The sequence below is a fragment of the Ctenopharyngodon idella genome, chromosome 8, assembly GCF_019924925.1.
Source record: "Ctenopharyngodon idella isolate HZGC_01 chromosome 8, HZGC01, whole genome shotgun sequence".
Lineage (NCBI taxonomy): Eukaryota > Metazoa > Chordata > Actinopteri > Cypriniformes > Xenocyprididae > Ctenopharyngodon > Ctenopharyngodon idella.
In genome coordinates this window covers 15,877,169-15,903,774 of record NC_067227.1, presented here as the reverse complement: position 1 = coordinate 15,903,774, position 26,606 = coordinate 15,877,169, and the positions used below count along the sequence as shown (strand labels likewise).

The window sequence follows — 26,606 nt, the reverse complement described above, 5'->3', positions numbered from 1 at the left end:
TTTTTTTTTTTTTTTTTTAACACTTCCTTGTGGCCCCTGGACATTTGTCTGAAAACCCTTGCAATAAAGAAGAACACAAACAAACAAACAAAACAAAACAAAACAAAACAAACTAGAATTCGATTCAGTTTTTTTTTTTTTATGGGCTGAAATGAAAATGTCTTAAAAATATTAATTCATTAATCAGTGAAAGGCATTCTGTGGCAACAGTGCATATTAAAGGAAAAAGCAGATGCACCGGTGAGATGCAACACTGAATAACAATGACCCACCAAAATAAGCTTATTAGCCACAGCCTATTTTTGTCATCCTCACAAACATTACAAGCTTATCAGCAGGTTAAACCCAATTATGAACACAAGGTAAGTTTCTTTCAATAAATACATAATTTTGACGGATTTTATTTCTAGACAGTGATAAAGTATAGAATGCTTTCTAAAAAGACATGCTATGTGTTGCCTTCACTTACTCAAACAGAGGAACAATAAAGGTAGGGCAACTCAACTTTGCATTGTTCACCTTAAATGAAGACCGATAACCTAAACAGCATGACTGGGCCACCTGTTTCACTTTCCAGACAGATACCTGCACATAAAAAGATGCTCATTCTCAATTTAGCTCAGCCGAATGTGAGGGAAATGTTCAAATAGTTCCAATTCACAGAGGAATCTTTTAAAATAGGTGCTCCTTTAGCAGGCATATTGGATGGCTGTTTGATGTGTCATATTTCATAAGCAAGAATCCCCATAACCAAAAGTTTGACATTTTTTTGATGCTTTCTCCATCTTTGATGAATGGCTGGGAGGTATTCAAAATGTCTATAGGGACCAGGTTAATTGAGCCAAATGAAATCGTAAACTACTAACACGGAGAGTTGCGTTTATGAATAATCATAAACCAAATTCCTTCGGGAGAACTAGAGATCATCAACAAATTTTCAAATGCAAGCATGCTGGGACTTCACACATCAAGTGAAAAAAAAAAAAAAAAAAATTCTCAAACCATTCTAAATGCAGAGTAGGATTTGCATTCGGTTTAGATACTTCTCTTTAAAGGACGAAACATATTTTGAAGGAGTTTGTGATCAAAGATCTGCAGAGAACCCTAATGAGGGATGGACTGAAGCAAACGGGGCAAACGTACTTTATGACAGCGTGTGAAGAAACTGGAGAAAAACTTGCAATGTGCACGTTTACACTTTTACACTTACATTTTTGGAGGTGGCAGCTCGGGTGAAGCAGAGATAGCGTGTGACCTTGGATTTGAATATGCTGTCCTTCCACAGGTTGGCGTCGAAGCCATCTGTTGTTTGTGCAACCTACGTGAAAAGAAAAAAAATACACAGAGAGGAGAATGTGCATTGAGGTGAGATCAAGTTAATGTATGGACGATGTGCGTGTTTCCTTTTTTTGCCCTGCTATGTGCCTACTTGGCTTAATTAAGGCTTGCTTGAGCTCTCACTCCATCTCATTAGAGCCCTATGCAAGTGGAGAAGAATCCTCAGCCTCCTAAAAAGGGTAAAAATACCATCGGCCCATGGGACAACAAGGATGAGACAAGACCTCACAAAGAAGGCCTTTGAACAAGCTAAATGAGACTTCATTGTGCTCTGCAGAGATCAAGCAGCTGCCTTTCTGAAATATAGTAAAAACAATGGCAGTCACAATTTAGGAATTTGCCACAGGGTGTTAAATTAGAATTGCAATGACAGGAAGTAGAATTTAGAAGGAAGTATAATTTTAGAATGCATTTCATATTTTCATATTTACCTGATTATATTGTATATTTACTTTCAGTACTTGTATTGAACAGTATGTCAAATACTGTCAAATCAACATAGCCATCAAAACCAAAAAATGTCCACCATATTGTTTTCAGTAAACTAAAATATAATATAATATAATATAATATAATATAATATAATAAAGTGTTCATGAGACATTTCATATATACATTTCACATATATACATACATATATATATATATATATATATATATACACACACACACATACATACATTATATACATATATATATATACACACACACACACACACACACATATATATACACAGGTGCTGGTCATATAATTAGAATATCATCAAGAAGTTGATTTATTTCACTAATTCCATTCAAAAAGTGAAACTTCTATATTATTATTCATTCATTACATAGACTGATATATTTCAAATGTTTATTTCTTTTAATTTTGATGATTATAACTGACAACTAAGGAAAATCCCAAATTCAGTATCTCAGAAAATTAGAATATTACTTAAGACCAATACAAAGAAAGGATTTTTAGAAATCTTGGCCAACTGAAAAGTATGAACATGAAAAGTATGAGCATGTACAGCACTCAATACTTAGTTGGGGCTCCTTTTGCCTGAATTACTGCAGCAATGCGGCGTGGCATGGAGTCGATCAGTCTGTGGCACTGCTCAGGTGTTATAAGAGCCCAGGTTGCTCTGATAGTGGCCTTCAGCTCTTCTGCATTGTTGGGTCTGGCATATCGCCTCTTCCTCTTCACAATACCCCATAGATTTTCTATGGGGTTAAGGTCAGGTGAGTTTGCTGGCCAATTAAGAACAGGGATACCATGGTGCTTAAACCAGGTACTGGTAGCTTTGGCACTGTGTGCAGGTGCCAAGTCCTGTTGGAAAATGAAATCTGCATCTCCATAAAGTTGGTCAGCAGCAGGAAGCATGAAGTGCTCTAAAACTTCCTGGTATATGGCTGCGTTGACCTTGGACCTCAGAAAACACAGTGGACCAACACCAGCAGATGACATGGCACCCCAAACCCTCACTGACTGTGGAAACTTTACACTGGACCTCAAGCAACGTGGATTGTGTGACTCTCCTCTCTTCCTCCAGACTCTGGGACCCTGATTTCCAAAGGAAATGAAAAATTTACTTTCATCAGAGAACATAACTTTGGACCACTCAGCAGCAGTCCAGTCCTTTTTGTCTTTAGCCCAGGCGAGACGCTTCTGACGCTGTCTGTTGTTCAAGAGTGGCTTGACACAAGGAATGCGGCAGCTGAAACCCATGTCTTGCATACGTCTGTGTGTAGTGGTTCTTGAAGCACTGACTCCAGCTGCAGTCCACTCTTTGCAAATCTCCCCCACATTTTTGAATGGGTTTTGTTTCACAATCCTCTCCAGGGTGCGGTTATCCCTATTGCTTGTACACTTTTTTCTACCACATCTTTTCCTTCCCTTCGTCTCTCTATTAATGTGCTTGGACACAGAGCTCTGTGAACAGCCAGCCTCTTTTGCAATGACCTTTTGTGTCTTGCCCTCCTTGTGCAAGGTGTCAATGGTCGTCTTTTGGACAACTGTCAAGTCAGCAGTCTTCCCCATGATTGTGTAGCCTACAGAACTAGACTGAGAGACCATTTAAAGGCCTTTGCAGGTGTTTTGAGGTAATTAGCTGATTAGAGTGTGGCACCAGGTGTCTTCAATATTGAACCTTTTCACAATATTCTAATTTTCTGAGATACTGAATTTGGGATTTTCCTTAGTTGTCAGTTATAATCATCAAAATGAAAAGAAATAAACATTTGAAATATATCAGTCTGTGTGTAATGAATGAATATAATATAGAAGTTTCACTTTTTGAATGGAATTAGTGAAATAAATCAACTTTTTGATGATATTCTAATTATATGACCAGCACCTGTGTATATATATATATATATATATATATATATATATATATATAAAATGATTCTAGAAATGCTTCATATGTTATGTGTATGATAACATGTTTACGGTTTATTCATACTGAAAAATTAAATGTATTATTCAAAAAAATAAACTTACAACAGCTATATGAGTTTTTATTTCAAATTAAGATTTAAGAAAATACAATTCTGCATCCTGTTTGCTACCTTAATTAACTTTAATTCAGAAATTGAACTGGAATTGAATAGCTATTCTCAATTCAGTTCTGAAAGGCACACAACTCTAAAGTGAACTCTTGTGAGGTTTTGACAGGCATACATTAGGCTTTCAGAAAAGACAGACAAAAACAGACATAGAGGAAGACAGACTGGTGGACAGAGACAGCAAAAGTGTGCTGGAGCTACAGCGTCCGCAGCTGTTAGCTAGGACCAAAGCTCTCAGGAGGAGTCTATACATCAACCACAATATCCTCCTCTCCTTCCCGTCTCCCTCCTCCCTTTACAAGACAACCCGTCCTGGACAATTTTTCCAGGTCAGTGCCCCGCTCCTCCTGACAGCGTAAACAAAGAGCTGGAGCTGTGAAGCCCAAAGTCAAACAGGGAGGAACCAGGCACCAAAGGAGTCAGTATGCCACCGTGCAGCCGGGGCAGGCAACGCAGCCTGAATGTGGAAACAGTTTCTAAGCATTGGGACAAGTAGAGGGAGGGGAGATACCTCAATACCTTCAATGGAAAAGTAAAATTAAAATAAAAAACTTTGAAACACAATTGAAAGATGCTTAAATAAGTCTTCTGTGTCTTGTAGTTTGCTGTCTGCTGATGTTTAGTTGTGTCTGTTTAGAGGTTGCTGATAAAAGTTCAGAAGCTTTAACTTCAATTTTTGATCATATTTAGTTGCGTAAAGTTAGTTAATAAATAAATCTGTTTGAACAAACAAGGCAAAAAAAGTTGCGTGATGCTGGACAATGTTTAAAAGTCAAACATCAGAACACTTGCTAAAACTAGCACTTAAAAACAAACAAATCTTTCAGTTTTTGTTTACATCTGGTTGTGTGAAGGTTGATGTGTTTGTTTGCGCTAATAAAAACAAAATCATTTCATTTTTCTGGTTAGACAAGTTTAAAACAGTCAAAGCTTTGAAGTCTTGATAAAACTATAGCTACTAAAAACAAATCTTTCATTTATTGTTTATTTTTAGTTGTGTTAAGGTTGTTAATAAGTAAACATGCTTGTTTGCATAAACATCATGAAACAATTGCATGCGGCTGGATACACAAGTACTGTTAGAAGCTGTTAACAATAATGTAGAATAGTCAAAATTCAAACACTTGCTAAAACAAAAAAAATTATCTATAAGCTTTTGTTTATATTTTGTTGTAAAAAAAAAAAAAGGTTAAGTTTGTTTTTGCAAACAAAGCAAGACAAAAAATAGTGCTGTTTGAAGCTGTTGATAATCAGACTAAAAAATTATTCAAAGTTCAGAACACTTGCTAAAACTAGCAGCTAAAAACAAACACATTGTTTAAATTTCTTTAATATTTGGTTGCATAACATTTTTTTAATAAATAAACGTTTGTTTATGCAAACAAAGTGATACAGTTGCATTGACTGACAGAAGCTAATAATTTCAAATGGGCTTAGTTCAAACACTTGCTAAAACTAGCTAAAAAAAAAAAAAAAAAGTAAAATTGAGAGAATAATTTTTATATTTGGTTGTTTAAAGGTTGTTAATATGTTTGTTTGTAAAGTACAGGTAAAATGACAGCGGATAGATGCACTGTAGGGAGCTACTGCTAATCAGTTTAGAATTGTCAAACTTCATAACACTTGCTAAAACTAGATCTTAAAAACAACAAACACATCTTTGAGTTTTTGTTTAAATCAGGTTGTAATAAATAAATGTTTGTTTACACAAATAAAACAAAATAATTTGATCCTGCTGGTTAGAGAAGTAGGTCTACTGTTAAAAACGATTGATAATCAGAGTTTAAAACAGTCAAAGCTTTAAGAAAACTAGCTACTAAACATCAAATCTTTCAATTTTCATATATATTTTGTTGTGTAAAGGTTGTTAATAAATAAATGTGTTTGTTTTTGCAAACAAAGTGAAACAGTTGCATCCTGCTGCGTGTGAAGGAGGGAAAGGCCAAGCGGAACAGGGCCTCTGAGAACACGTTGGTGCCATGTGGCGTGCACCGGATCCTCAGCGCCAGTGGGCAGAACCCCAGCACCGTGCCAACCCACAGACAACCCGCCGGAGACGGCAACAGTTGGGGACTGGTGGGTGGGGCGGGAAGTGAGAGTGAGAGAGAAGAAAGAAAACGGAGGGAGAAAAGGAAAGCGGAGAGGAAGAACTCTAGCTGCCCGTAAGCTTAACGCAGGGTTGTTTTATACAGTGTTTGCTTTGTGCTCTGTTTTATTCACAAAACTTCCCCTCACTCTTTCCGCCCTGATTCTTTTCTCAGTCTTTTTGAGGCACACCCACATACACAACAGATACACACACACACAAAACATTTTCCTAGAGGCCATTGATACTGTTGTCCTAGTTTCCCCTCTTAGCGCTCTGGGATTGCTGAGAGTTGCAGAAGCGCCGGAGAACCAGCCACCCTTGTGTCAGTGCCATCTGAGTCCTAAACAAACACAGGGCACTGGTGCCAAGCTCTGTTGGAGGCCTCATCTGAAAGAGTTGTTAAAATCTATCCTCAGGATATAGACCGAAGGATTCACGGCTCAGAGCCAGAGGAAGATCCGAAATAAAATCAAACCATGTCAATAAATAATGTTTGTGCCTTCAGGGAAGGGAAGTAAATAAAAACATAATTTTTACTTTTTAAATGTTTAATTTTGAGTAAAACTGTAATTTTACACTGTTTAATACGGCTCTAGCGAGTTGGAAACTGAACCCAAATGCAGATTTATTTATAAAGAACCATCCAGAACAACATGATAACCACAAAAAACAAGAACTTACCAATTAATACCTGACAACACTGAACAATGCCTGATATAGGATAAGAAAAACATTAAAGATGCCCTAGAATTTACATTTTACAAGATGTAATATAAGTCTAAGATGTCCCCAGAATGTGTTTGTGAAGTTTCAGCTCAAAATACCCCATAGATTTTTTTATTATACCATGTTTTAACTGCCTATTTTGGGGTGGAATTAAAAATGCTCTGATTTTGGGTGTGTACAGCTTTAAAAGCTTGTGCTTCCCGCCCCCAAGCTCGCGACTCCATTAAACATTGCATAAACAATACTGAAGTTCACAATATAACTCTCAAAATGGATCATTACAAACTGTTGGTGATGTAGCATATCAGATCACGTAAGTATGGCATGTATTTTGTGGATGTTTGCTAACATTTGATGCTGAATAAGTTTAGTGCTGCACGGCTAACGGGGCTAAAGCTACACACAGTTGGAGAGACTCGATAAGAATGCAGATGCGTTTATGAATTATACAGACTACAAGCGTTTTCGGGTTAAAAATGAAAATAACGACATGGCTCTGGTCTCCGTGAATACAGTAAGAAACAATGGTAACTTTAACCACATTTAACAGTACATTAACAACATGCTAACAAAACATTTAAAAAGACAATTTACAAATATCACAAAATATATCATGATATCATGGATCATGAACAGTTATTATCAATCCATCTGCCATTTTCGCTATTGTCATTGCTTGCATGCATCACAATACCTGCAGAACGTCTGATGATTTGGCTGTGCAGGTCCACGACGTTAATACTGCCTTGAACATGGGCTGGTATATGCAAAAGTTGGGGGCGTACATATTAATGACCCCGACTGTTGCGTCACAGTCGGTGTTATGTTAAGATTCGCCTGTTTTTCCGTGGTGTTTTTCACGCACAAGATTTACATATGAAGGAGGAAACAATGGTGTTTGAGGCTCATGGTATGTCATTTCCATGTACAGAACTCTTATTATTCAACTATGCCAAGGTAAATTCAATTTTCCATTCTAGGGCACCTTTAATAAACTGAAGCTAAAGGGCAAACAAACTAGATTGCATGACAAACAAATGATAACCAGTCACAAAACATAACTAATCAACTAAACTAGTCTTAACCAAACAAATTAACCTACAACTTGCCTCTGTTTAACTCCACTTAAAAGACATGACATGAGTTTGTATACTAACCCTAACCTAAAGATCCAAAACCATGACACACTGTATGTTAGCTACCTTACCATGTACTTTAAAATATATATTACATTTAACAAGAAAATATAATAATTTTGCAATACAATTTAATGTAAGTGAAAAGTGTGAATTAGTTAAAATTAGTGAATTGGTGTGATTTGTAGTCAAAAACAGTAAAAGGGTATGTTTCTACTTATTTTTGTTAGTATTTTTTTCTTACTTTTATCATTTAAAAAAAAAATGTAAAAATGCTACAGTTATTGCTAGTTAATGCTACTTTTATCGGACAATAAGTTTTACTGCAAAATACTATAAAATGTTAATGTTTTTTGTAAGTACAAAAATATGGATTACTGTTTAATTTACTGTGAAGATTTATATTACTTTTAACAAGACAATTTATAAAATAAGTAAAATTAGAAAATTAAAATAAGTAAAATATGGTAATATTTAAAATATATATTAAAAACAAACCATAAAAGGACATTCCTAGATGTCCCTGCATGACAGATTACATTTGATTATATTTTATTTAAATACTTACGTTTCTTATTATTTTCAGTTGTTATTGGATTTTTATAGAAGTTTGTTTCCCCCACTGAATAAAAAATAAAAATTAATTGCAAAAAAATAAAAAGTAATTGCAACTTTTTATCTTGCAATTCTGACTTTATAATTCACAATTGCGAGTTTATATCACAATTCTGAGAAAAAAAAATGTGATATAAACTTGCAATTGCGAGAAAAAAAGTCAGAATTGTGAATTTATATCTCACAATACTGTTTTCTCAGAATTGTGAGATATAAACTCGCTATTGTGAGAAAATGTCAATTGCAAGCTAATTTTTTTCTCAAAATTTTACTGTATAACTCACAATTGCGAGTTTACAGTATATCTCACAATTCTGAGGGAAAAAAGTCTTAACTGCAAGTTATAAACTCACAATTCTGACTTTATAATTAGCAATTTCGAGTTTATATCTTGCAATTAAGACTTTTTTTCCCGGAATTGTGAGATATAAACTCTTTTTATATAAAAACTTTTTTTTTCGTAATTTCGAGTTTATATCTCACAACTATGAGAAAAAATGTAAGCTCGCAATTGTAAGAAATGTGCAAACATGCTTCCATAGAAGTTTAGGTTACATTCTATGTTGTTTATAATGTTTGTTTCGTTATTTTTTAGTGTTAATTTAACTGCATTTAAATTTAATTAACAACTGCTTATTATATTCTTATTCATAGATTGTAGGGACCAAATGACATACTGTATATTTTTTGCAACTGCAAACTCACGATATAGTAGTCTGCTGGAGGTTCTTTTTTGGATGCCAGCACACCAATATCAGTGATGGCTTCAGGCTGTAGCTCTGTTTTAGCACCAGAGATGTCCTGAAGAGCTGTCATGTTTGCTGAGCAAGAGAAATAAAAGTTAAAATAATACACTTACAGTAGATACAATAATTTATTTTTTATAGCAAAACAAAACTTCTCACACATCCCACTAACAGACTAAAATACATAAATAAAGACTAAAATACAGAAAGACTGCAAAACACTTCAGAGCTGTTGACAAGGTGTAAATTTATTACCACGGGAGCATCCATAAAGAATTAAAGTGCAACTTTGCCAATTTTCAATCCGCTTTGTATTGTTACAATGTCAGTAGTATATGTAGCCAAAATTATTAATGTTTGCTTGTTCTCTGTGTTACCTGGATTGAGAAATTTATGTTTATTTGTCAGCAAAAAGTCCACTGGATGATGCAAAACTCAACATCTGGCAGACTTTTGACAGCTCCGGGGCTTTCGTGAAAACTACAGATTACTCTTCCATATTTTTGTATTCCCGCCCACGGACAGTCGGATCGACAGAGGGTTATTAACATAACAGCTATTGTAAGGGTAGGTTTATCACTAAAAATTGTATCATACTATCTCTACTCTTTAAATAGAATGTAGTAAAAATGGAACACTAGGGCAACAGATTTTTTTGCCTGTACATGACATCGTTTTGCCTTTTGCGTTTTGCGGGGGTTGGGTAAAACTGACAGAACGGCGGTTTCTCCGTTTGGCCTAAAACGCTGCGTTTGTGGTCATCCAGTTTGAAATGTTGACTACAAACACAGAGGTTTTACAGATTTTCCATTGCGCCATTCTCTCCGTATTTACGATTCTTTGCAGCCTTTAGCCACTGCCTAAAAAGTGCTGGATGCTTCATTAGAAAAGTAGAAAATAACCGTTTACTCTTTGAATTCTTGCACCTGGAAACAATACAAGTCGACAGCATTATGACTAAAAGTTTGCTAAGAAGTATTTCCTACTAAAGCAAGGCAGTATTTGTGGCCTTGGATGGCAACATGCCCTGTGCATTATGGGTGTTGATGTTTTCCTGAGTATTTGGCAAAAGGGAAGACAACAGCATTTTTTCTGGTAGCACCAATTATAAAAACAATCTATAAATATATTAAGACTCTTTTTGTATTTCCAAGCCTTCGCCTTTCTGCTTGACGTAACTAGATGGCAATCAGTGCACAGTTTCTCAAGTAGGCCTATATGTGCTCTTCAGTACTGAAAATAGGTTTGGCAGACAAAGACACAAGAACACAGACCCACACACATATGCACAGGTGGAAACAAAGACAGAGCAAGAGAAATGAAGATATAAATATATCAAAATAAACTCTCTGATGAAGGCTTTTCAGTACCGAACTGAACTCTCAGTGTCAGTAAGCTGAATGATAGTCATTGTGCTAATAGCTAGGCGTATGAGTCTCCTAAAACCAGAGAAACAATCATGCAGCAGGTCTCGTTTGTACACTAAATAAGCAGCGCAGACACAGACAATAATACTGCTGAGGGCCCAATTAGCAGGGTAATTAATTACTGCAAACCTTTTTTCCCCTGTAATGAGCTCCAGATATATGGAGTGGGCTGACATTATGTTCTGAACTGTTTCAGATGAAATGGTTTTAGTGGCGGTTGTATATAAAGATGAGGGATCTTCATTCTCGCATTAAAGAGTGGGAGTAAACTTTTCACTGCGTAAATGCCACCAGCAAATCTCTGGAAATGAGGTAGTGCTTGCAATAGTTATGGCCACTTCTCTGTTCGGTGTTGTCTTGTACATTTATTGAGATGTTAAAGCATTACAGAATGCTGTTTAAAATTATTTCTTTTAGATATACAAAATTATTAGGATATTTATTTAAAAAGCATAATATACTATGGTGGGAATTTACTAAGAATTAATTGTACCCACAGACAGTGTTATTTATTTGCATGTGCTGTCTGTGCAATTTTAGTGCACGATTTACTAAAATAATTACGCAAATCAGGTAAGTGTGCAAATGCATCCACAAAATAAGAATAAAGACACCTAAAACAGCTTCTTGAAATGGCAGAAATGTGCTTGTCTACACTGCACTATAATGCGCTAATTTACATAGAAAGGACATATGTTTGCCCTAAAAAGAATGAAAAGACTTCATTTAAATGCTATTTAAAGGGATAGTTCACTCAAAATGAAAATCTTTATTTACTCATTTACTTCTAGGCAGCACAAAAGAAGATATTTTGAAAAAATGACTTAGCATTTTTCTCCCATACAATAAAAGTCAATGGGGTCCAATTTTGTTTGGACCCTGTTTAATTTTAAAGCAGTTCTTTTGTGTTACACAGAATAAACAAAGTCATTCAGGTTTGGAACAACATAAGGGTGAGTAAATGATGACAGAATAGTCATTTTTGGGTAAACTACTACTTTAAGTGCATTTAACATCTGGTTAAACTGTATTGCGGGTGGTTTATATACAATATACAGATTTGTGCATTAAAATGCCACACACAAACACTGTGCAACTGTCTAACTCACCTCTAAGACTAAAGACTAAACAGATAAATGTTGTGGTACACCTTTAAGGCTTTGAATGATAATAGGCCTACGTTAAGACCCAGTGGACCCAACACAAATGACCTGAGATGGAGTAGCAATACAAACATAATTAGGCTCCACCAAGTGAAGTCTCTCTAAACAACAAGCCATGGCGATCAGATATTTTCTAGGAAATCTAGATCAATCGTTGTCTATTTTCGTCCCAAGATGCTTCAGCCTAATGTGTACGCATGGATCACCAAGGATTAGTGACTAGCCTATGTGGAGGGTCCTTTGCCCTTTTATTAAATTACGTTTAAAGCAACCTACTGGAGTAAATGACACAGTTATTGCATTCAATCTAAATGTTTACCGAATTTATTGCAATTATGGTTATTAAATCTACAGGATTTACTGAGGCAGTGGAGGGTCTGTGTATAAAAAGTCTGTCGGAGGGACTTATTAAGGAGAACCGAGGATGGCAAATTAGCTTATGGAGGGAGAATGATTTCTTTCTTGTGTTAATTTGTACACTAATCAATGCAGCCTTTTCCTAACTGTGCTGGGCTATTTGATTGTAAAGCAACTTTAATTGAAAAATGGAGGCCAGGCTGTCGAGACTGGGGGCGACTTTCTGTGGCACTAATGATGCACACTCATCTTATAGTGGCTTTATGTTAAAGATCAAAGAGAATGGAGCGGATCCAGCTTGCACTGCAACGGATGAAGGGGGAATTAGTGATAGCAACAAACTACACATTTAAGGACACCATCAAGCCACTGCCTGTCATAAGACAGAATGAAAACAGTCATCACGAAACCTACCTACTTATGAACATAATTCTTACATAAATTATTAAGTATGTATAACAATAACAACTAAATACTATTTACCTGACAGCATAATTACTAAAGCATTTACAACCAAAATGTACTTTTGAATCTAAAAGAGTTGATTTAACAGAGTTGTCAGTTACGAATGACTGTTTTGATTTCATGTGAACAGTTTACATAGTGTAATATCAGTTTTCGTGTCTGACAAATGATGTCTGTATCAAACTCCATAAAGGAAGAATGTAAAACATGTCATAGATAGGCCTACATCTACCATATTTCGCGCATATGCTATTTAAAAACTATATTTAAATCATTAACGTATTAAGACCACTGTATCATAGAAAACATGATCACAATAATAAACATGTTAGTGGTCACATGACCAATGAGAGAACACAGAGATTCACTGACTCACATTCTAAATGAGCAGTTGCATTTTTTTTCATTCTGGAGTTTCTCACTGGTTATCCAAAAACTAGAATGCATGGGCTAGTTACCTTCGCTAGGGAAAAAAAAGTCCATTAGCTAACGAAATGGGCTAACATAGCCTACTGACAGCATTGTTACTAAAACAGGAATAATATAATATTATTTTGATATTAACAAATTTTATACGTTTTCAAAGATTTAATCAATATGTGTCAGCCTAGAAAATGTTGTACAGAGTTATAAACAGTTCAAAAATAAATCCAGTTGGTTAAATAGTAATTGGAAACAAAGGCATCAGCTTTTTCACTGTCACAGCGTAGCTACTGTCAACAAGTAGCCTAATTTAAATATTAGTTGCGTTGTAAATCTGCACCCGATTTACGCGAGCTGAAAGACTAAGCTGTGAACTCGTAAATTTTGCTTACCTGAGGGAACCAAATACCGCAGATAGATACGCTATAGATACTGAGATAACATAACCTTGCATTGTCCTTTTTACTTCCGCAATTAGTCATGTTCTATCGATGTGACAAATTATTAACTTGGTCTGTGGAGGTAAGGATCAAGAGTGACACCTGTTGTTTATTTCTTACCTAAAAGATGTGTATTTTAAATTCATCTAACCTCCTCTGTCCCGCGATGGAAAACTTTACACTGTTATGTCCATAGCCTACATCTAGACTTACGCACTTTAAATCTTATGTTGTTCTGATATGATTTGAAAAGTATTGCAAGCAGGCATGGCACATTTACTGTGTAAAATGTGTAATGAAGAGGTTTATCAGATAAAATATTATTAAAATGATAATTCTAAACATTTCCTAGATCAGCTTACACGCTTTTATTGCTGTAACTACTTTAATATGCAATGTGTGTAATGCACATTATAGTATTAAAAAAAAAAGCCTAGAGTTAAATGTGTGATTTACATTGACAATGACATAAATTATAAACCAAGTATGAAAAATGTCCAGAGTTTTAATGTTATTAGTTTTTTAACAAAAATTAAAATTGTACCAAGGGGGCGTTTTGCCCCACATGTGGGGTAATATGCCCCCATGGGTGTTGTATATTGCCCCCAGTCTGACAAGTTGCTTTATACATTTACAGTAAAATCAGTATACAGGCAGTTCTAGCTTAAAATTAAAAATAATATAATCAATAATTATGATTTACAAAATTATATCTTATTTGAAAAATATTGTTAGCTGATGCTAACTGGCTAGCTAACTAGCTACCTGATGCTAACTTGAGGTAATTTTTTATTATCCAAATATTTTTATTCAACCACCTAGTTAGAATAGACTTTCTGGTACATCACCAGTGTAAGCTTCACTGTACTTCTACTGTACTAATACTTCTACATCACTCTTGTCAATGTAGTCCATAGTTGCAACAAAATTATTATTTTGGAAGTACCCAGGGGTAAACACACACACACACACACACACACACACAAACACACATAGGTGTAATGGTTTCCATAGGTGTAATGGTTTTTAACACAACCCTCACAGAAAACATTCTGCATTTTTACATTTAAAAACCCCCACCATCATTTAGTATGATTTATAGACTGTTTTCCTCATGGGGACCAAAAATGACCCCACACGATCAAACATTTCTAGTATTAATAACCTTATGGATACATTTCAACACTAATCATTAAAATAACATGGTTCCTCAGAAAACACTATTCAATTAAAACACACAAATCATGTTATATTTTTTTATTGATTAAATTTAGGTAAGAAACTATTACATTCCAGAAAATAAATATTCCACAATATTATCCTTGCATAGTAGAAGATGAATAATCTGTGTACATGCGGAGGGAGGCTCGTATACCCTCGTGAAGCACAGTGAGGTGGAACAGATTACGCCACAGCCAATTGCGTGGCATAAGAATACATCAGTCTGCATCGTCTAATGGCAGTCGCACAGTGGCATAATCCTGATGGATTTGACTCTGTCATTCCCTTGAAATAAGTTTCAGAGAAGAGAAAGAACACAGAAACAACAGCAAAAAGCATCTGTTATCAACCCAGTGTTCTGCTAGAGCTAATAATGCACAATAAGATCAAACGCACAGGAACTAAACAAGATTTAATGAACATAATAAGGTAATGAGACCTCTTACGCTCATCATCATTCATGAAAAACTGACAATGAATCAATGCCCGTGGCCCAGAGCAGGCGCCCGCCACTAGTGTACACTACAGACGTGTCAATGAGAGACTAATGGATGCCATCTCAACTGAGACTTGCTGTGTCAGTTTGGCTCGCAACCAAACCACCCAAAAGCTGGAGAAAGCCGCGTGGCAGATAGCGAGAGCGCTACATGTGTTTCATGTCAGAGCGGGTATACAGCACCGAGGCACGTCAGGTCACACTGAAGCAGTGCCACCTGCTAAGTGTCTCTATAGTGTGATATAATGAGCCTTTGTCAATATTTCCTAAGCCTGTCGAGATGCTAAAGAAACACGCAGTCGTCCCGAAACAATATGGCACGGTAATACACCGTACATAGTAAAAGGTATTTCTTTGCTACTTTTACACTACAGCAGCTAACACAGGCTGTCAAGCGATATCTCACGCACTTTCTGCAGTACAAACATCTCCACTAACTCCCCGAGCTGTTCTCCTTCATCCTGCTGTGTTATAGTGTCAGCTGAACTTCTCAATGTCACACCTGACTCTCCTGACAAGGTGGAAAAAAAGACTACAAGCTTTCCTCTAACACCTCAGCTAGATTTCACAGACAGGCTGAAGTTGATGAAATAAAACGTGGAGTGTGGAGAGATGTTTTCAGAAGGAAGGAGGAAAGCGGGGAAGTGGCACACCTGTTAAAGTAATGGTCTAATTATGGAAAAGGTGGTGAAGCACTCAGCGCGAAACAGTCAGCGATCAGCATTCTCACACTAACTGTGAAAGCCGTCAGCCATTATGGGCTGGTTTTAATGCGCGCCCCGACGCATGCTGGGGATTTGTGGGTAAGATGAATGATGCCCGCATGTGAGAACGCACGTGTGTGTGTGTGAGATGGGGGTGGAGATGGTCCGCTGAGCGATGCAGATGGTACATGGGAGGGGGGATCATTAGATATGAGGGTGCTTTGTTTGCAGCGCTGCATTTCTTACATTCCAATAAACCGCCTCTTCAGGTCCAGTAAATGCCACCAGTACAGTTCACTTTCACGGCCCTAAACTTCCTACAAAAGACCTTGTCAAAGGTATTGGATAATAAGGAGTTGCAAAATTCATATAATGCTGTTTAAATGTCATGGGGCTCAAACAAACAATGAAATGGCATGTTTGCATAAAGCATGTACTCTGGAAATCTGTGCCTTTAGAAAGTTCCCAGATTTTTGCAGAATGTGAACGCCCATCAAGCACAAATTTATATGCATGCCATGTTGAAAATAAATGAAAATATTTTGGTATAATTTGAGAATGTGCTCCGTTACTAATAAGAGTGAAGAAACCTCAGATCTGTTTAGCACATTTTTCATGTGCAAATCAATCAATTCCAAAGATTGTTTGAGAAAAGTAGTGACAATGTGGAAAAGTCTGCGGATTCAATCTAGGCTGTATGTATGTTGCTAGCTCAGAATTTCTACAGCAGTATCCAGAAGTAAGTATAGGAACTCCAGAGCCAGGAGTCTATAAAAGCTGTCTGAGTCTCCATGTTATTAATCAAACTTGATTTCTGATATATGGCCCTCAGTCACAGAAACAATGTATGTCAATATATTTTACGTATATGGTGTTTATCAGCTGCTAGGTCACAACCCAAAAATAGGCCACAGGTCTGTTCTTATAATGGTGTGGAAAGCACAGAAAAAAAATGCAAAATATAAAATAAAATATTGATTAAAGGATTAGTTCACTTTCAAATGAAAATTACCCCAAGCTTTACTCACCCTCAAGCCATCCTAGGTGTATATGATTTTTTTTTCTTTCTGATGAACACAATCAGAGATATATTAATAAATATCCTGACACATCCGAGCTTTATAATGGCAGTGAACAGGATCAACGAGTAAAGCCAGCCACTCCACACGGGTTAATAAAGTCCTTCTGAAGCGAAACAATGCGTTTGTGTAAAAAAAAAAAACAAATATCCATATTTAACAAGTTATGAAGTAAAATATCTAGCTTCCGCCAGACCGCCTTGCGTATTCAACTCACGACGAAAGTGTAAAACTCTAGCAGTTCAAAAAGCTTACGCTACGTTTTAAGGAAAAAGCTTAACTGACGCGACACCAGTTTCGTTTTTTCGTGATCTGAATACGGAAGGCGGTCTGCCGGAAGCTAGATATTTTACTTCATAACTTGTTAAATATGGATATTTTTTTACACAAACACATCGCTTCGCTTCAGAAGGCCTTTATTAATCCCCTGAAGCCGTGTGGAGAACGTTTATGATGGATGGATGTAGATGGAAGCACTTTCTTCAGCTCATACTCGTTGATCCCGCTCACTGCCATTATAAAGCTCGGATGCATCAGGATATTTATTAATATATCTCAGATTGTGTTCATTAGAAAGAATAAAGTCATATACACCTAGGATGGCTTGAGGGTGAGTAAAGCTTGGGGTAATTTTCATTTGAAAGTGAACTAATCCTTTAAACGGTTATGACACATAAAACAGAATGAAAGAATACAAAATTGTCAAAAATTTGTTTTTATTATCAGTGTACTTCTTACTAATAAATTCAGATATTTAATTTTTAAAACATTTTTGTTCACTTTTGTATGATGAAGAATTTTGGTACTTTGTTGGGTCACCATTTGTTGGGTGTGTGTAATATATATATATATATATATATATATATATATATACACACACACACATACACACAGTATACATGGAGCAGACACTGGCGAATAATCATTTTATAACTTTATTGCATGTTTTCCAGCAGCTATGTTTAGGGAATGTTTGATGCTGTCAAACCATAAGAAAAGCATTTGAAAAAGGCTGAAAATGCCTCTCTTCCATACATGTGAGAAAGAAAGGTCATTGGCTGTGTTTTCTAATTTACCAACACTTGTCTGGGGACCTGCAGAGATGGAGATTTCTTTGTTACCAGGCAGTGTAATAATATCCTTATCTCGACCTGGGAAATCTACAGAAGCCCTGGTGACCTCCGTCTCAACGCTCAAGCCATTACTTGCGGAAGAGTGAAAAATCCGCCGCGCTCGCTTCAAATATGATCCCCTCCTCGCTCCCTTGTCCCCCCTTTTACTAGCAAGCATATGAAAAGGCCCCGTGTCTCTTGAATAGCTTATAATAACGTGTTTTAAGAAGCGCAGCCTTACTGCACCCAGAGGACGCAGCCGAGTGCCTGGATGTAATATCCATGTATTTTCTGCAAGTAATTAAAGGTCAGTTTGGGTTAGGCTACAGTTGCCTGGCTGAAAAGAAGCACTCCTGCTCTCTTTTCCTCTCATCAGCTGTGATGCTTTGCCAAATGTGATTACGTCTTTTTTAAGCCATCTGTTTTCTTGGCACTACCAATGCATAAGTTAAAAACTTACCCTTATTGCTATTATCGAAAACACCATCCAAACTCCATTTCCTTTAATCAGTCGAGCTATGGTGTTCATTTCAGCGCTAATGCTATAATGCTTAAGGAGACTAAACGGTTTGAATGCTATTGCAAAATGATTCAATTACATTTATCAGGACTCCACTCGAATCAGAATTAATGTGGACTCAACCTCGCATAATATTTCCTGACATCCTCATTGCTTGATCTTAACCCGAGTTAACAAGGTCAGGTTTGCGACCCTGACTCCAGCAGAGGCCAATGATACCCTTTTGCTGATAGATTCAACTGCCAACCTTGCCTCGGTCACAGGCACAGTGACACGGACACATCGCAGGCGAAGAACTCACGTATTCGCACACACATACGCACACGCACTCTCGCGCTCCAGCGTCTGGCAGGAGGTCTGGCTCGCTTCGACTGGCTGCGCCTCACTGCCCTTGTGCAGCGGTGTGCCAGTTGTGCCTCCCCCCCATTGCTGCGAATGCCACCATCTGGTGAGCCACGTGGACATCATAATCTCCCCTTAATTACATTAGCGCCGCAATCAGTTACTGCATTACAAGGCCCGGCGAAGAGCTTTTAAATCTTGGAGGAAATCATAAATAATTGCACTAAGTACCAGGCGCCAGATGTGCGTGCCAACTTGGCGGGCATGAGATAAATAGTCGCCCCTGCCGATGACGCTGTTCAATATTGGTGGGTTTTTTTGGACGATGTCATCCTTTTTTAGCCTTTGCTCTCTTTGCTCTCTCTCTCCCTCCATCATCCCATAGTCCTCTTGGCTCTCCTCTCTGCCGCTGGCATAAGGAATAGCAAGCGCTTATGGTCCATTACCATTACGCTGCTGGACCTGTTGCTGCAGTTTTGCAGCACACTGAAGAGTGGTCATCCGGACATGATCAAATATCGGATCTGTAACGGTTACGTCTTTGGTGGTGGATAAAGTTGTTTGTGGGAAGATCTTATTCGTTTGTTTTAAACAAATGTTGTCATCTGTCATTAATCTGAATGAAAACATCAAAAGTGTTTTCAAGCATCGCTGCCTTGTCTTGCACCTCATCCTGTGGAGCTCTGTGTTGGTTTATCTTGTGATCACAAATAGCTGTTTAATGTCTAAATGTTCAGAAGGATGGGAAATGCCAGTTAAAGTCGCAATGACACAGAAGTAGTGACAGATCTTTTCTTCTGTATTGTGATGCACATCCAAGTGTGACGGATTATTGGGAAAGAAAAATGTAAGGTGGGAACTTGAATCTATGCATCAGTTGTTGATTGGATTTTGAGATGTAGGTGTCGCACTCAAAAGTGGAGGCAGATGAATGCGAGCGTGCCGGAGTGGCAGGGTTTAAGTGGACTAAATGATTAGAGAAGTCTGTTGTTTTCCCTGGAAGGTCCAGTTAGGATTTTAGATCAAACATTACAAGGTTAAAAAAAGATAAACGTATGCAAGGATGAATTGTGACCCTGGACCACAAAACCAGTCATAAGTCGCATGGGTATATTTGTAGCAATAGCCAACGATACATTGTATGGGTCAAATTTATCTATTATGCCAAAAATCATTAGGATATTAAGTAAAGATCATGTTCCATGAAGATATTTTATAAATTTCCTACCGTAAATATATCAAAAATTTATTTTTGTAAGTATATGCGTTGCTAAGGACTTCATTTGGACAACTTTGATTTTCTCAATATTTTGATTTTTTTTGTATCCTCAGATTCTAGATTTTTTAAATAGTTGTATCTCGGCCAAATATTGTCCTATCCTAACAAACCATACATCAATGGAAAGCTTATTTATTCAGCTTTCAGATGATGTTGACTGGTTTTGTGGTCCAGGGTCACAATTGTTCACAATACATCTATAATATGCATTTAGAAATTAGAGGGGGTGAATTTTAATTCCATGCCGGATTTATACATTACTGGGCCTCATTTATTAATAATTTCATACAATTTGTGGACTTTGCACATGTGCAGCTAAAGTTCTCACACAAAATTTTCACACAGAGCCTATGTCAACAGCTAGTAATTTGTGTTTATTAAATGAAAATTATGTCATCATTTACTCACCTTCATGCTGTGGCAAACCTGAAATATTTTCTGTCCTCTGACTGTGGAACACAAACAGAGAAGTTTATTAGAATATCCTGGCTATTTTGCCATACACTGAAAGTGAATGGGGAACAAGAGTTGAGATTCAAAAGATATGTTTGCATATACTCAACCATGGCGCTACCTAGCAATGTGATTTTATATGATACTTATGTGACTTAATATTTAACAACTGCATCTTTGTTTCTCATAATTGTGACTTTATATCTTACAATATGACACAATCTCACAATTGCAATCATCACATCATTCTCTATAGGGAACAGTTGATTGATTGCTGCTGTATCAGTAGCCAATGAGCTCGCTGCTCAACCTTCAAATACTTGGTTAGCATATACTGTAGCAGTGCAATGCGCTTTCAGAAACCCTCCACCTTCCCCAGCTCCACCTGTATAGATCTGTTATGGGTAATTCATGTACGCTATATTGTACAGCAGCAGCATGTCTTACTTGCCCACAGCAGCATGTCATGTATGTATCGGCAGTAGCAAATCCTGCACTTACACTGCAGGAGCAGCAGCAATAACCAACAGCGGCTGAAGCAATAACAGCAGCAGCAGCGTAGCAGATCTATTCAGAACAAATATATCAACATTGTCGTACCCATTACCATGCTAAAACACTGAGAGTTATGACAGATATATATATAGTTTTGTTTGTGCTATGCAAAAACACACCTGGAAGACTCCGATGCCATTTGGCAAAAGGTGGTCTAACAAGGCAAAAATCGACCTTTTTGGACTGAAGTCCAAGCACTATGTTTGGCAAAAAGCAAGCACAGCACACCACCCAAAACACACCATACCTACTGTGAAACATGGTGGTGGCAGCATTATGTTGTGGGGCTGTCCCTTCAGCGGGGACTGGGCGATTGGTCAGGATTTAAGGGAAAATGGGTGCTGCCATGTACACCCAAAGGAAAACCTGCATCCCTTTGTTAGACAGCTGAAGATGGGCAGGTCATTCATCTTCCAACACGACAAAGATCCTAAACATACTACCACAAGAACAACGCAATGGCTTAAGGATAGGAAGGTGAATGTCCTTGAGTGGTCAAGTCAGAGCCCTGAAGAGAGCAGTCCATTGCCGCTCACCATGGAATTTGACTGAACTTGAGCAAGTCTGTAAGGAAGAATGGGCAAATATTCCCCAATCTAGGTGTGCAAAGCTAGTACAGACATATCCAAAAAGATTTATGGCTGTAATTAAAATAACGTTAGGGGAACGTTAGAATAACGTTATGGGAACGTTAGAATAATGTTAGGTAGCGTTAGAATAACGTTATAGGAACGTTAAAATAATGTTAGGGGAACGTTAAAATAACATAGGAACGTAAAAATAACGTTAGGGGAACGTTAGAATAACATTATATGAACGTTAAAATAATGTTAGAATAACGTTATAGGGACGTTAGAATAACCTTAGGGGAACGTTAGAATAACATTATATGAACGTTAAAATAATGTTAGAATAACGTTATAGGGATGTTAGAATAACCTTAGGGGAATGTTAGAATAATGTTAGGGGAACATTAAAACAATGTCAGGGGAACGTTAGCATAAGGTTATGGGAACATTAAGTGTGAAATAGTGTGAAAAGCACAGAAACATAATGTTAATCGAGAAGTTTTTGTTTACGGACCAAAAGAAGCATGTCCCGCTCATTCTCCTAACGTTATTTTAACGTTCCTATAACGTTATTATTTTCCATACTGCTTATACTATACTGGGTCACAGGTGTGCTGGATGATTACTGACGTACAGCAGGGTAATGATATCGGAGTAAAGAGGTGAGGGGAACGTTCTGGGAATGTTAAAATAACATTAGGGAAAAGTTAGAATAACGTTATAGGAACGTTAAAATAACATTATAGGGACATTAAAATAAAGTTAAAGGGGCGTTAAAATAACGTTAGGGGAAGGTTAGAATAACGTTATAGGAACGTTAAAATAATGTTAGGAGAATGTTAAAATAACATTAGGAGAATGTTAAAATAACATTATAGGAACGTTAAAATAACATTATAGGAACGTTAAAATAACGTTAGGGGAACGTTAGAATAATGTTATAGGAACGTTAAAATAACCTTAGAGGAACGTTAGAATAACATTCTGGGAACGTTAGAATAACGTTATGTGAACGTAAAAATAACGTTAGGGGAATGTTAGAATAACGTTATGTGAACGTAAAAATAACGTTAGAGGAACGTTAGAATAACGTTATAGGGACGTTAGAATAACCTTACGGGAACGTTAAAATAATGTTAGGAGAACGGTAAAATAACATTATAGGAACGTTAGAATAACGTTAGGGGTACGTTAAAATAATGTTAGTGGAACCTTAGAATAACGTTATAGGGACGTTAGAATAACCTTAGGGTAACGTTAAAATAATGTTAGGAGAACGTTAAAATAACATTGTAGGAACATTAGAATAACATTCTGGGAACATTAAAATAATGTCAGGGGAACGTTACAATAACGTTAGGGGAACGTTAGAATAACGTTATATGAACGTAAAAATAACGTTAGGGGAATGTTAGAATAACGTTATAGGGACTTTAGAATAACCTTAGGGAAACGTTAAAATAATGTTAGGAGAATGTTAAAATAACATTATAGGAACGTTAGAATAACGTTAGGGGTATGTTAAAATAATGTTAGGGGAACCTTAGAATAACGTTATAGGAACGTTAAAATAATGTTAGAGGAACATCAGAATAATGTTATAGGGAAACGTTAAACTTAGGGTAATGTTAAAATAATGTTAGGAGAATGTTAAAATAACATTAGGGGAACGTTAGAATAACGTTATTGGAACTCTAAAATAACGTAAGGGGAACGTTAGAATAATGTTATGTGAACGTTAAAATAACATCAGGGGAACACTATAATAACGTTATAGGAACGTTAAAATAACCTTAGGGGAACGTTAGAATAACATTATGGGAACATTAAATAATGTCAGGGGAACGTTAGAATAACGTTATGTGAATGTAAAAATAACATTAGGGGAACGTTAGAATAACGTTATAGGGACATTAGAATAACCTTAGGGGAACGTTAAAATAACATTATAGGAACGTTAGAATAACGTTAGGGGAACGTTAGAATAATGTTATAGGGATGTTAGAATAACATTAGGGGAACGTTAGAATAACATTATAGGAACGTTAGAATAACCTTGGGGGAACGTTAGAATAACGTTAGGGGAACGTTAAAATAACATTATAGGAACGTTAGAAAATCGTTATGGGAACGTTAAAATAACGTCAGGGGAACATTAGAATAATGTTATGGGAATGGTAAAATAACATTATAGTATTGTTAAAATAAGGTTGGGAAACGTTAGAATAACGTTAGTGGAACGTTACAATAACATTATAGGAACGTTAAAATAACGTTATAGGAATGTTAAAATAACGTTAGAGGAATGTTAAGTGTGAAATAGTGTGAAAAGCACAGAAACATGATGTTAATCGAGAAGTTTTGTTTACGGACCAAAAGAAGCATGTCCCGCTAAAATGTACAATTCAGTGGTAAGAAATAAATGTACTGCTACTTTAAGGAAAACAATTGTTAATTCATTTCTTAATGTCTGTGAATAAATTTCATATTTTAAAAACATAGATTGTGTTGAATTCTGTCACGGAGTCACAGCCAACACTCACCAACACCAACGCATCGTCACCGGTTCTTCACGCTCCACCCACTCGTTCACAGTCTCCTGAATACTAATCACCTGCACCTGCACATCATCATCCATTGACACTATAAAGACTCTCACTTCCCTCACTCATTTGTCTGGTCTCGTCTTATGTACCTGGACTCCTTACCTGCTACTCACCCGTGTCTCCATCCTGTCATCTTCCGTCTCCAGTTCTCCGTTCCCCGTGTTCTCCAGCATCTGCAAAAGACATTCCTCTGTTACCATCTAGCTAAATTACCATTCTGAAAGTGCTTGTTCATTGACTCACCTGCATTCATCGTCTACCTGTGTTTGTGCCTCTGTTCAATAAACATCTGTGTTTCACTTACCCCTCTGCCTCCGTCTGTGTCCTGACAAATTCATTGTTATTTGGTGCTGAAGAAATTTAAAATCTGGGTAGGCTACCCCGTGAAATATAGTAAATCTTAACCCATTAATGGACAAATTTAATCTTCAATATGATGGTTGATGTACTCAGATTATTTTCTATTAATTAAACAATGAATAAAAACAAGATATGGTTTGTATAATACTGATTATAGGCCTCCATACATCCATTTTCCATACTGCTTATATTATATTGGGTCGCAGGTGTGCTGGATGATTACTTAAAGAGGTGAGGGGAACATATAAATAACGGTATAGGAATGTTAAAATAAGGTTAGGGGAATGTTAAAATAACGTTATAGGAATGTTAAAATAACGTTAGGGGAACGTTAAAATAATGGCGGGGGAACATTAGAATAATGTTATGGGAATGTTAAAATAACATTACAGTAATGTTAAAATAGTGTTAGGGGAACGTTAAAACAACATTATAGGAACGTTAAAATAACGTTAGGGGAACATTAGAATAATGTTATAGGAACATTAAAATAACCTTAGGGGAACGTTAGAATAACATTATGGGAACATTAAAATAACGTTAGGGGAACGTTAGAATAACCTTATAGAAACGTTAGAATAACAATAGGGGAACGTTAAAATAACATGATAGGAACGTTAAAATAACATGATAGGAACGTTAAAATAACGTTAGAATAATGTTATAGGAACATTAAAATAACATTAGGGGAACGTTAGAATAACATTATAGTAATGTTAAAATAAGGTTAGGGGAACGTTAGAATAATGTTATGGGAATGTTAAAATAACATTACAGTAATGTTAAAATAGTGTTAGGGGAACGTTAAAACAACATTATAGGAACGTTAAAATAACGTTAGGGGAACATTAGAATAATGTTATAGGAACATTAAAATAACGTTAGGGGAACGTTAGAATAACGTTATGTGAACGTTAAAATAACGTTAGGGGAACGTTAGAATAACCTTATAGAAACGTTAGAATAACAATAGGGGAACGTTAAAATAACATGATAGGAACGTTAAAATAACGTTAGAATAATGTTATAGGAACATTAAAATAACATTAGGGGAACGTTAGAATAACATTATAGTAATGTTAAAATAAGGTTAGGGGAACGTTAGAATAATGTTAGGAGAACGTTACAATAACATTATAGGAACATAAAAATAACCTTAGGGGAATGTTAGAATAACATTATGGGAACATTAAAATAATGTCAGGGGAATGTTAAAATAATGTTATGGGAACGTTAAAATAACATTAGGGCAGCGTTAGAATAACGTTATAGGAACATTAAAATAATGTTAGGGAAACGTTAGAATAACGTTATAGGGATGTTAGAATTACCTTAAGGGAACGTTAGAATAATGTTATTGGAACATTAAAATAACGTTATAGGAACGTTAAAATAACGTTAGGGGAATGTTAGAGTAGTGTGAAATAAAGTGTGAAATAGTGTGAAAAGCACAGAAACATGATGTTAATCGAGAAGTTTTTGTTTACGGACCAAAAGAAGCATGTCCCACTAATCTGTACAATTCAGTGGTAAGATAAACAATGAATAAAAACTAGATATGGTTTGTATAATACTGATTATAGGCCCCCATACATCCATTTTTCATACTGCTTATACTATACTGGGTCACAGGTGTGCTGGATGTTTACTGACGTACAGAGGGGTAATGATATCGGAGTAAAGAGGTGAGGGGAACGTTCTGGGAAAGTTATAAATAACGTTAGGAGAACGTTAGAATAACATTATAGGAACGTTAACGTTTGGGGAATGTTAGAATAACGTTATAGGAATGATAAAGCAAAAGGTGGCTCTATGATGTATTAAATCAGGGG

The 26,606-nt window shown here is 36.4% G+C and overlaps 1 protein-coding gene across 4 annotated transcripts in view; it reads right to left on the bottom strand.

The window, feature by feature from the left end:
• Nucleotides 1-13,697, bottom strand: part of mvb12bb (multivesicular body subunit 12Bb) — a 59,568-nt gene extending 45,871 nt beyond the window's left edge. For 2 of the 4 annotated variants that reach the window (XM_051903957.1, XM_051903959.1), the window contains exons 1-3: nucleotides 13,431-13,570; nucleotides 9,163-9,278; nucleotides 1,211-1,318 (exon numbers count right to left, since the gene is read on the bottom strand). In XM_051903957.1, coding sequence (XP_051759917.1) covers nucleotides 1,211-1,318; nucleotides 9,163-9,273 — 219 coding nt within the window. In that variant the 5' untranslated portion in view covers nucleotides 9,274-9,278; nucleotides 13,431-13,570. Of the gene's footprint in view, nucleotides 1-1,210; nucleotides 1,319-9,162; nucleotides 9,279-13,430; nucleotides 13,571-13,598 lie in introns of those variants that run through there. The other 2 variants (XM_051903958.1, XM_051903960.1) reach the window with 2 other exon arrangements.
• Nucleotides 13,698-26,606: the final 12,909 nt, after the last annotated feature.